General features: G+C 34.8%; 1 protein-coding gene across 5 annotated transcripts in view; it reads right to left on the bottom strand.

The window, feature by feature from the left end:
- Positions 1-13,213, bottom strand: part of ANKRD17 (ankyrin repeat domain 17) — a 156,349-nt gene that overhangs the window by 77,018 nt on the left and 66,118 nt on the right. For all 5 annotated transcript variants that reach the window (XM_037063434.1, XM_037063435.1, XM_037063437.1 and 2 more), the window contains exons 3-6: positions 6,682-6,838; positions 3,168-3,315; positions 2,775-2,922; positions 1,458-1,691 (exon numbers count right to left, since the gene is read on the bottom strand). In XM_037063434.1, the coding sequence (XP_036919329.1) occupies positions 1,458-1,691; positions 2,775-2,922; positions 3,168-3,315; positions 6,682-6,838 (687 nt within the window). The remainder of the gene's footprint in view (positions 1-1,457; positions 1,692-2,774; positions 2,923-3,167; positions 3,316-6,681; positions 6,839-13,213) is intronic.

Genomic DNA, 13,213 nt, shown 5'->3' with positions numbered 1-13,213 from the left:
AGGGTGGGGCTACAAGCAAAGGAGAGGAAAGAGTAGCTACATATAGCCCATCACACTGCTTTTCTGGCTAGCTGGGCCTCAGTAGTAAAATGCAGTTAGGTTCAAAAAGTATTTGTGAGAAGGGCAGAGAGCCTCCCAACCAGCATGCCCTGAAGAGTCTGCCTGGAGGTTTAATTAGCCTCCTCCCAGAAGATTAGCCTCTGCCTAAATAACCAACAGAACTGGAGAACTAAGGGACCTCAGCTGTGCTTCCTAATCATGCTGTATCTGAAAATCTGTTAACATTAGACAGCAAAAAACACTTTAGATAGATCATATATTCACATTTACTTAAATTTTAGTCATTTATGTATGTATTATTTTAACCATGTTTTTAAGGAAATTATTCCAAAAGAACTCAAACAATCAGAATAAAACAAAACACCACCAGGGACAGGACTAAGGTGAGGCAACAAAGTCCTGGAAATTTAAGGAGGTATTCACTTGCAAGGTGAATACCTCCTTAAATTCAGCCACTGAGAAGTAGTGTCTCACCTTGCAAGATTATTTTCTTGATGTCTCAATGTCAAGAATTCACCTCTTATTTTATGACACAAGCATGGCACAGATGCAGATGATCTGAAACATTAAATTGAATGGCTATGCAGACATAAAATTTGCTTTTTAAAAGTTCTTTAATTTATAGCCATGCATCTGTCATAAAGGTGAAGTCTAAAAAATATCCGGTTCTGTGGATGTATTTTTAGAATGGAGAATCTAGAGCATTTGCTAGCTAAAGACCAAAAGCATCTTTTTACACAATTATCTTGCCTTCCCCCAAAAGAATATTTTTTGTATTACCAGTATTTTCAGGCTGGTTTACATCACTTAAAATATCATGTACTCTCTTTCTACAGCTAAATAGGGGTAGGCATTCTCAATTTCAACCAGCTCTTACTTGTAATTTTACTAAATGTGTTAATAATACTCTAAAATTGTTCTTTTGAATTCAAACTCCCTCTATACCACTTTTCATTTTACTTCTCTCATCCATTTTCTTCAATTTTTCTCTTCTTGGTATCATAAGAAATACATTAAGTACCTTCTTATTAGTAGATCATTCTGGCTACTTCTATTGTGTTTTCTTTTAACTTACAGGCTGAATATTGCTGGATTCAATAGGATTCTTTTATTTGAACCAGAAAAATCTGACATGCAACACCATTTCAAAGAGCATACTAAAAGAAAGCAAATTTCTGATAAAGTAACCAGATCATTACTCATTTTTCACTGACCAAATTTTAAGAATCTATACTTTAAGTTTACATATTAAACTTTTACTTTGAAAAACTTTAAACACTTTTATTGATCAGTTAATTATTATTACATTTTAACTTTACTTTTTATTTTAATTAAAAAATATAAACTGCCATTTCATATATTTAAAACTCTGTTATAAGAAACATATTATACTGTACCTTTATAACAAGCTAATGTAAGGGCACTCTCCTTAAATTCATTGGAATGCGTGTTAATGCCAGCCCCATTTTCTAGCAGCAATCTGGCTACTTCCACGTGTCCAGCACTTCCAGCTTCCATAAGAGGAGTATGACCATTTTCATTATGGTCCTCAATACTAGCACCAGATTCCAAGAGCACCTTTACAACATCTACATAGCCTCCGGCACAAGCATATGTAAGTGCTGTATTGCCTATTTCAGTAAAGAAAAACAGAAAACCATTAACATAAAATAACATAATAAAACCATCTAATTTAGCATTAAAAACAACTGAAATGAGAGACTATAACCCAAATACATTTAGGTAATATACTTATATATAATTCCCTTCCTCAGTGCATTGTCTCTTACTGAAATCAACTAAAATCAAAGTCAAAAACATGTAAAAAATCAGATACACACACCACGACTGTAGAGTTATAGAACAACTGAGCATTTCTGAAACTAACTTTTCAGATGAGAAATAGGCTGTATTCATTCTAACTTTAATCAGAGAAATGTTTCACAATCTTTGCTTTTTTGGACTGTGTATATTCATCATATAAGTATACCTCATACTGTTCCTTTTAATCATACAAATTTGTTTTCTGTACAACATCAGTTAACTGATCAAAATTAAAGTAATTTTGGAAATATTCCTTCTCCCAGGTCACAAGGGAAAAAAACCAACTTTCTGGGTAAAATAAAGATTTCTAAAACTCCTTCAAACCAGAATCTGTAGACCTTAAAAATTGTTTAATAATTTTGAAATCCTACATAAAAATGCATAAAATATATTACTATATAATTTTAGAGCTTTTATACATGCCCAAATTTGAAATAAAAAATTAATTTAGACTAAAGTTATGTCCATTGTAGGACATGTTTTCATATAATCTCTTTTTCTATAGGCCAGAACTTAATAAAAGTAGGCAATGAAAGACCTGCCTTTTATTCCATATCCTACTTGTTCTCCATATCTTCTCTTCCCTTCTCCCTGAAAAATAGGAAACCAGGGTTCGCGAGCCATAGCTCACACCTCTCCATTTCCTCTCCTTCTAACTGGGCCAGTGTGTAATCTAAAAGAATCTTAAAAGGACAAGTAGTTTCCCTCATACACAAAACAGGACAAATTTCATTCAAAATATATTCTATGCACTTTACACCTAATGTACAGACCTAGGCAAACATGCAGCACTTGTAAGAGACCTGGAAAAGCATCACTAATGATTACTTTCATGTGCAATAATTATCAAAGAAAACTAATATTTAAAACTAAAAAAAAATACACATAACCTGTTGAAGACTGTGCATTGACATCAGCTTTGTGAGCTAGCAGCAACTTCACAATTTTGACATGTCCTCCATTAGCAGCAGCCATTAATGGTGTAATGTCACCTTTGATTCCCCTATCTTCCACATTGGCATGCATTGCCAACAAAACCTAATGAAAAAATGTTTTTAAACATTAGAAAAAGATAACTTCATTTAAAAATTTTGAACATATGTTAACAGCTATGTAACCATACTATATGTATAGTAGGAGAGCCAATAAACATGAAATGTAACTAGCAGAAACTTAGCTGACATGAGTCTAATGGTTGCTATTATTATTTCCTTACTGAGCAAGGCAGATTGAAAGCAAAACAACATGTGAAAACCTACAAACTCTATTTGGGTAATACATACCTGTGCAAGCTCATAGTATCCAGCAGAACAAGCTAAACAGAGGAGGCTCTCCCCTTCCTCAGTGTGCTCATTCACACTTCTCCCTTCAATAAGCAACTTTCGCACAGCATTTACATCTCCTTCTGAACAGGCTTCTGCCAAACTGCGGCTATTAGGGGAAGAATGTTACAATATCAGACTACGAGACTGTAGAACACTATACAGTGTAAGTACTGAAGAGTAGTGTTAGGCAAGCATGATCATTTTGACAGGATCCACAGCAAAAACAAAACTGAAAATGACTCAGTTCACTGAGTTTATAAATCTACACATAAAAGTCCTAATTACAAATTTACACACTACAAAAGGTTTTTTGTTATGCAAAACTAAAGTCCAATTTAGTGTAACTGTAAAGAAATCAAAATTTTAAAACACACAACTTTATAGAATACCACACTATCAAAATAAGGCTACAATTACACTTCATTCTGTTCAGTTACTGGAAATTTTAATAAAATTTAGTTTAAAAGTATTTCATAAAATGAGTTAAACTTATACTAATCTGTAAAGGCCTATACGAGATCTCCAACCAAGTAAAGAGAAATCAGGCAGGAAAATGTGAGCATGTAATTTTGGCTAGTATATAAATACCTGATAAGGAGATAATCTTTTTTTGAGGTATTTACTTATGTCATTATGTTTTAGGGGGAGCCTAAAAAGTATCTGGCAAGGCAAAGGCTGAACTCAAGTAAAAGAAGAATGGAAAAAGTAGAGCAACAGGAAATTAAACTGAGAGTATAAAGTGTCTGCCCTATAAACTTCCCAAAACAATTCCAACAATGCACATTTCTGATGATTCTCTCTTTTTGATAAAATTCACTATAAAAAACACACTAAACTCAGGACTATTTGTAAATATCCTCATTATTTTAAATATTAAAGCAATTCATATATCATCCTCTTGAAAGATGGCCCTGTCAATCCAGCTACTAAAGGCATCAATTGCTAACATCTTGTCTCTATCTCTATTATTACTAGGCTTCAGAACATTATCTTCAGCCCAGACTATGGCCAAGTGTCCACCTAAGCAGTCTCCCTGATTTTACCCTTGCTCGAATTCAGGTTCTTTTCAATGAGGAAGCCTGAGAGATCTTGTTTAAAGGAAAGTAGATTATGTGGCTCTTCTCCTCAGAAGGGCTCTAATCTCTCTCAATAGAGACCACAGTAGCATCCCACGCTCTCCTTTTTTGCCTCTCCGGATTTGTCACCTACTATTCTTACTCTTGCTCTTCACACTTTAGCCACACTGACTTTCTTCCTTTTAATAAAAAATGCTAATTAAGCTCCAAAGCCAAAATATATGTATTTGCTGTCTCTCTTACCAAGACAGTTCTCTCAGACACAGCTCATTCCCTTACCTATTTCAGGTCTTCACTAAAAAGCCACCTTTTAAGTAAGAATTTCCCTAACCAAGCTATTAAAAACGCCACGTGGCCTCCAACACCAAACACTGCCTTTGCACTTCCCCATTCAGTTCTCTCCTCCATGATTCTTACCATTATGTGCCACACTACGTATTTTATCTACTTGTTAGCTATACTGTCTCCTTACCAAAGTCAAAGTTTTGAACAGCAGTTAATAAGCTTGTCTTATATTTTCCATTTTATGGGATACTGACTGCTCCTAGATTCTCAGTGTTCTCTATCATCTTTAAACACATTTACAATAAGTCTTTCCCACAAGACATTTCCTATATAAGAACATACCTTTTCTCTCTTTCATGTAGTCTCTCATTCTCCCCCTCCCCCTCAGGCACATACCGTCCTCTACCTTATCATTTAGACTTTCATTCTATTTCCATATTGGTATGCCAGCTTTAAAACGACCTTATAAAACTATTCTAGCAACAACTGAACTTAAGAACTCATAAGCAAAAGGTACGCCGAATCTGGCATGTGATATTGCACTTAACTACTGTTAAAATCTGGCACATAGCACTCACTGTACCCCACTGTACTTCTCAAGCCTTGGTAAATGAATATGGCTGTCACAAACATGTTTACTATTTTGCTGATAATTTCTAGTATTTTCAATGTCAAAGAATCTATGATTTTTTTTCTATTCTATTTCCATTTTTTAATTAGCTTTAATACACTCTTCAAGGAGCTTTTAATTTTCTCTCTTGCCAGTCTCAGCAGGCATCACATTAAATATATCTAGAGATCAGTAATATTGTAGGCCAGAAAAACAGAACTGCTAACTAAAGAATACAATCTGAGGTTACCGAAAGATGGATCAACATATGAAAAGAATGATAAAGTAAATTAATAAGAATACAAAAACCCACACAAATACAGACAATACGGAGCCAAGAGAAACAGCAATTTATACTCTTGTTAATACTATATAACCACTCTTTCATGCTCTTAAAAGAAGTTGCGTAAAAAAATACTATCATACAAAAGGAAATTCTTGCCCTGGCCAGTGGCTCTGTTGGTTGAAGCAACCCGCAAAGGTTGAGGGTTCAATTCCCAGTCAGGGCACATACCTAAGCTGCAGGTTTGATTGCTGACTGGGGTGTATATGGGAGGCAACAGTTCGATGTTTCTCTCACATTGATGTTTCTCTCACATTGATGTTTCTCGTTTTATGTCCCCCCCCCTTCCTCTCTAAAATCAATGAACATATCCTTGAGTAAGAAATAATAATAAAAAAAATACTCCCATTTTCTCAACTGGTTAAAGGAAAATGCTAGAATAAATAAAATAACTTTTTAAAGGGAAAAGGAGTTTCTAAGTAAAAAAAGTAAGATGTACTAGTGCTCCTTTCTAGTCATTTCTTTGGAATTCACATTCATTTTTCACTCTACTATATAACAGATGTTTTTACATGACAAAGTAACTTTTACCGCATATCAACATTGGCAAAACTTAAAACGCTACGTCACAAAATAGTAAGCCCTTACTATGCTACATAAAAGGAAAGGTAGTACATACAAAAATAAATGCATGTGCTACAATGTGCTTGAATACAGCATTTACATACAAGTCATGGGAACTAGATCTGTGACATTTTCTGACTGATCATAAAACAAATAAAAACCTTGCCCTTTAAAACAATTAGATCCATGTATATGCACTGGATAATGGCATGACTAATTAGGAAACATTCACTTCTTTGTGATCAAAACCTTAAAAGAAAACTAAACCTAAATCAGCAAAAGGTCTTTTATAACATACTCACTAAGAAACCATCTTTGCATCCAGGCAGACACTGGCGTCCCGGCTTTGCCACCCGTTCCATTACCTATTCTAACTTGACTAAGTTACTCACGTCTCATGCTTTTCATGAGTAAAATGGGTATAAAAACAAATTCCATGCCTAAGACTTTTTGTGAGCATGAACAGAATAACACATGCAAAGTATCTGGTATAATGACAGGAACAAAATAAATGTTATTTTTAATTATTTATTTATTTTTTCAATCATTTTAAAGAAAATTTTCTGATATGGATCAGCATGAAAATGTACTTACTTGTCCGACTGCCCTGCATTTGCTGTGCTTTCAGCCCTCATACGGGTAAGTGCAGCAGCAGCTTCATCCAACGCACAACTAACAGATGACGTCAATCTCCGAAGCACTTCAGGATCTGCAAAGGCTTTACCATCAGCCGTGGACAATTTGCCTATTCCTATGTATTTTCACACCAAAGTGAATGCATCCAAAAGAAGAAATAAAGCAAAATTGAAATTACTTAACTCTATACGTTATTAAATAACTTACAAATTGTACATTGTAAAATATACATTACCTGACCTGAATCTTTTGGGAGACTGCTCTTCTCCAATTCTTTGATAATCTTATTCCTTCCGAGTGTTCTATAACCACTTGATGCTGTGACTCATTGGTGCTAGAAATGAGTCTCTGGCTATACTGGGACAATTAGGAATCCTCACTCAGACTTTTGGCATAGGTTTTAAAGAAGAACCTATGTTCAAAGGTTGCTAAGTTGCTAAGATGTGAGTCTTGAACTATTTGACCACTTTCATCACCACAAATGAAAAAGACTACCCCAAAACACGTCAACACAGGAAAAAAGAACAGAAAAATAGAAAGGAGACAGAGTTCTGGTAAAGTTATTTTTGACTCACTGACACCAGTAGTGCCAGAAGCCAGCACCATCCCTGTATTTTTGGTAAATACTCACTTTTTTTAAGACTATTTAGTTGGGCTACTCTCACTTGTGACCAAAAATGGCCTAATAAAACATTATAGGCTACATAAAAGATAACTTATATTTGAATACCTATTTATTTCAAATTATGACTATAAATTACATACAAAATCTTAACATACCATATTTTTAAAATTCGGAATAGCAAAACGTAAAAAAATTTCAAAAGCAGAAATGGTTAGTAATCACCTGCATGAACATAATTTATTCTCTTCCAAATATGACTATAAGGAAAGTTTATCTCTAACCTTTAATATTCTAACTTAGCAGTGCAGGTAATCCAGGTTGTCCATCAGGGAGTGGAGCTTTATAAAAATATAGGTGCTAGCCTATATGCAATTTAATAAGTAGGAAGTGAGGCTTAGGCATCTACATGTCATAAAAGCTCTAAGAAGATTCTGATGCTAATCTAGCATTAAGAACCTTTGCTCCAACTTGAAGACAAACATCTAATGTCATGATGGATATTACAGAACGCTTGCTACTCAACATGTGCTCTATGTACTAGAAGCATTGCGACCACTTGGAAGCTTGCCAGAAATGCATAATCGCAGGGCCTAAGATTTACTGATCCAAAATGTGCATTTTTAAAAAGGATCCCCAAGTAATTTATATGCACATTCATTTTTTTAAAAACTACTATAGGTTTTAAAACATACCATTTAATTAACAGACCAAAAAGACCACTCAACTGGAAATAATAAACATTTTGTGCAGGTTTCTCCTAATAGCAGAAGGGCTGAAAGTTTTGTTTAAAGTTTCAAAGAGAAAAATGTACACCTAATTTCCCTTTTTTTCTGAGAAATCTAAAAGGTCAAATATTAAATACATGAAACAAAAAATAAATTTGGCAAGTAGCCTTTATGATTTTAGATATAATAGGTGTTCAGAGCTGTCAAATTAAGTATCTGCTACAATCAAGATGTGAAAAGGATAAAAGCACTTTTGGTGTTTTAAGACTGATACATACTGTAGAATTTGTGACACCAACAATAAAAGCCAACTGTAGACTAAACCTGCTCTAGTAATATTTCTTCAGTAAGACACCATGCTTAGATAAGTATTCTAAGGCACTACTGAGGCCAAGGTCACAGATCCATTTTCATAAGAGAGAACTAGCTCCAATTTTTTTCGCCAACTCAGATTAGCTATCTAACAACAATTTCTCACAGTTAGCAACAGTGAGGACACATCTGCATTGGTGGAAAGTAATCACTGCTTCAAAAAAAAAAAAAGACAAAATATCTTATATTAAATTTTTATGAACTCATTTTCATAAGATAACTATTTTAGTAAGGATAACTAGAAAGTAAACTAACATATACGGTAACCTCTCAAATGGATCGAAAGTGATGGAGACTTAATTTTATCTACTGTGAGTTATGGAAATCCTTTTTTACCAGTCATATTCAGTTATTAGATATTAATCAGTATAGGTCAAAAACCAGAACATACACGATGGCCAGATGACTCTCAAATGCTGACTATTAATCAGCTGAACACAGAACCATATAACCTCAGAAAGATGCCCTGGCTGGTGTGGCTCAGTGGATTGAGCACCTGCCTGGGAACCAAAAAGAAAGATGAGAAGGTTACCTGGATTTCAGATTTTAAAATAATTTTAAGGTAATTATTTCCCCCTTTTCCTCTTCTAACTTACTCAAACGAGAGCTAAAATCCCACAGGAACTCTGTCTTTGATAAAAGTAAAAGACATTTGTAAATTTAAGGTAATATTTATGAAGGCAAAGTAAATAAGAGATGTAACTGCTTCGCAAGAGAAAATAAATGAAAACATAGATACCTAGAGAAAGAAGGTGATCATCCCAAAAGGACTCAGGAATTACAGGTAGCAGATACAAGGGTGAGGCTTGAGTCAGCAAACAGAGAGCCTAACTAAACACCTATGAGAAGCAGTCAGACACTTAGACTCCCATCCCCAAACTGCAGAGCCAGGTGATTATTCTCTAACAAAACAATCAGAAGAGAAAGGCCTTACACTAAGAGATACCAAGTACAGAGAAGGAAGGAATGAGATACTAAATTGAAAATCAGGGAGTTAAGTAAATGTGCATGATGAACAGTGAGATCCTCAGCCCCCAACCCACTTTTGGTTCCCTAGCTGCCAGACTTACAATTTACTAGACAATAACTGGCAGATTCCTCTCTCAAGATTCTGAACAGCCACTGAGAAAAGGCTTAAAGATACTAACATTTCAGAGTTCTCAAGGAAATGGAAGGGTCTCTGTCCAATGACTGTATACTAGGAATTCTAAACTGTTCCCAATATTACCAGCTGCAGTATACACACTCTACATAATTCTTGGGACTGTGAATTTGATAGATTTTTATTGCCATGATTAGGTTATGTTATAGGGCACAGAAGACCTAAAAACAGGGAGATTATCTGGATGGGCCTGACCTTATTACATGACCCATATGACCTTATTACATGACCCATACAAAGATTTCTTTGGCTGACTGGAGAAAAGGACGTGAGAGGCACAAAGCACAAGAAGGAGTCAAATATAGAGGGTGCCACATGTTAAAGAATGTGAGTAAACTCAAGGAGGTAAGAGCAGCCCTAGCTAACAGTCCATGATAGAACTGGGATCCCAGTACTACAACTCCAAGGAACTGAATTCTGCTACCAACAATAATAAACTTGGGAGCAGACTTTCTCCTACAGCCTACAGATGAGAACTCAACTCAGGTGACACCCTGATTTCAACCCATGAGACCCTGAGCAAGAGAATCTAGCTGTATTATGTGCCCTGATGTCTGATCTACAGAGACTAAAAGATATTAAATGGGTACTGTGTCACATTATACTTATTGTAAATTGTTATGCCTTCATAGAAAACTAGTTATATTTACGTACATAATATATATAATATATAATAAACACTCTACAGTAAAACCTACCAGTTTACAAAATATGAATGTACACATCTGAATTTAGCTTTTAATGGCATTGCTATTGACTACAAACAAAACCCAGAGTTCACCTGGTATTTGAAATTTTAAATGTAAAAGATATAAATATTCAAAGTAAGATCAAAATATTAAAATGCCAAAAACTGTAACACTTTTGAGAAAGAGTAAGAAAAAGTGGCAGAGATATGAGAATATCTCAAATAAGTATAACGTCAAACTCCTGAACTGTAACACCAAAAGTTAGGGGACAGTGGAGCGGTAACTTCGAAGTCTGAAAGAAAAGTAATATTTAAACTAGCCTTCTATACCAGGTAAAACTATCAAGTATGAGGAGCATGTGGTACAAGGCATTTTCAGACAAGGTCTCAAAAACTTTTCTCAAGATGCCTAAACTATAATCAATTTCAGTATCATAAAAAAAGAAACAATAACAATACCTATGTGATATAAGGAAGTGTAAATACCAAGAATGCCTACTCTTGCCAAAGAGTAAATGAACTGAAATCAGGTCAAATATCTGAATCTAAATTCTGATTCAGGAAGTAACACACAGAAGTACAACTGGGAAAAATCCATAAAGTTAGAAAAATAATTCAATTTCTTTAAAAATAAAGTAATCAAGCCCTGGCTGGTGTAGCTCAGTGGATTGAGCACAGGCCTGTGAACCAGACAATCACGGTTCGATTCTCTCCCAGTCAGGGCACATTCCTGGGTTGCAGGCCAGTTCCCGGCAGGGGCCAGTTCCCAGCAGGGGACGCACAAGAAGCAACCATACACTGATGTTTCTCTTCCTCTCTCCTTCCCTTCCCTCTAAAGATAAATAAAAAAATATTTAAAAAAATAAAAATAAAAATAAAAATAAAAATAATCAGAAAAAAACCGGAAAGAACTGTTATGAATAAAAGACACTTCAGAAAAATGGTTAACACCAAAAATAATGTAAAACTTGCTTGAATACTAAATCAAATACACCAACAGTAAAAATGACCATTATAAAAAGCACTGGGAAAATCTGAACACTGACAGGATACCTGCCAATATTAAGAAACTACTATTACTTTGTTCTTTAGATATGCAATGGTATTATGGTTAGATTTCTTTTTTAAAAAGTTCTCAACTTAGAGTTACATACCGAAGTATATATTTATATATGAAAGATGATGCTTAGATTTGCTTTAAATTCACATATGGACCGGGAGTTAGTGAGGTGGTAAAGTGCAAAGGTAAAACAAGAGTGTTCCTACACTGATGGCTGTTGAAGCTGGATGATGGATATGTCAAAGATTCATTGTACTATTCTCTCTGGGTTTGTAGGTGACGTTTTATTTTAAAAGGGAAGAAAATAAATGAGGAAAGAAGAGGAAAAGTGAAAGAAAAATGAAGAAAGGGAGGGGGCCTGCTAACTTGTTAGCTACCATAAAGAAAACAGAATGGAACTCTACCTTGAAAAGCAGCTCCTTTCACCTGCAATCAACCTGGTTCTGCCTCTCGGAGTCACAGAAAACAAACATCTCTCTTGTATTCAACCTGAGTCTTCTCGTCTTCAGGAGAAAGGCTCCCTGTTCTTCTTATAACACAATCTCAAATAATTTCACAATCCCCCTCCCCACATAAACTTGTATAACAACATCAAATTTCTGGCAAATGCTAAATTGTATCTCTATTCTTCTGTACAAATAGTTTTTACGCTTACGGACAGAACCCTGCATATGTCCCTACTATGTTTTTATCTGTATTTGGTTAAGATCGCTTTAATAATCCATTGTAAAAGTTTACCCAGGATAGAAATAAAATTTAAACATGAGTCCTTCAAATATTTAGATGCTATGTTAAAAGATATTTACTGAAAAGCTTACCAAAGAGTAGCCGGTCAGTATTATACTATAATTAAGTAGCAGTTTACAAGCATTGCATGTACAATATATAGCATATCTTGGTAAGGTAAACAATTAATGCTCACAGTATATGTATGTCTACTTTAGAAAAGTTAAGAAAACATATGGTTATTTACATAATCAGGACTTGCCATTCTCTTATAGTTAATGCCATACATATACACAGTGCTAAATCTTACGTGATCTCTAATTATGTTAAAACACTGTCCCTACAGGGACAAAATAATGATGATACACTTTACAAAAATATAATGACTCATTTTACAAGGGTTCAAGAGACAGCCTATGACAAAAAAGTGGGGAAATTATATGCAGTCGATTCTCATTATCCATGGAATTTACGTTCTGTAGAGTTGCTAGAAACACTGAATTAATGCATACCCAGCCACTGCTCCTACAGGAAAACAGGGGTAGGGTTCTTCAGGCCTCTGGCCACAATATTTCCATTAAACAATCAATATATGTTTGTTTTATGTGTTTTTGTTTAAAAACAACCTTTTTAATATACAGCTGATTTACTAACATTAAATATACGACTAATAGCACTATATACCGCCTGAGAGGAGCTCACTAACATGTGTTGTTCTAAAGGCACATCACAGCCTTCTCACATTTAGAAACACTAAGCAGCATTTCAAAATTAGACTTGGGGGCCATTTTAAACAGTGAAATTACCAACAAAAGGCACAAAAAGTTTTAAAATGTGGCACAAAGGGGTCATGAAAACCACACTTCTTTATAATATAAGAGCTAAAACAAGAAGGCAGAACATCACCTTATTCCACCTCAGTGGGGAACATGTGTGTAAGGTGACTCAAATTTTCCAACATACTATGCATTTCTATGCACAGAAAGACTAAAAAAGTGCTGCAAGTCCTAATGTTGGGGTATAAATACATTTTACTAAGTAGGTAAATTCACAAATATGAAATTTGCAACTAGCGAAAACTAACCGCATATAAGAAGTCCCTCTTTATAAAAAGATTGACAGCAACCTTATA

Source organism: Sturnira hondurensis, unplaced genomic scaffold (assembly GCF_014824575.4).
Source record: "Sturnira hondurensis isolate 20B ecotype Veracruz unplaced genomic scaffold, ASM1482457v3 Scaffold0014584, whole genome shotgun sequence".
Classification (NCBI taxonomy): Eukaryota; Metazoa; Chordata; class Mammalia; order Chiroptera; family Phyllostomidae; genus Sturnira; species Sturnira hondurensis.
This window is presented reverse-complemented; position numbering and strand designations above follow the sequence as displayed.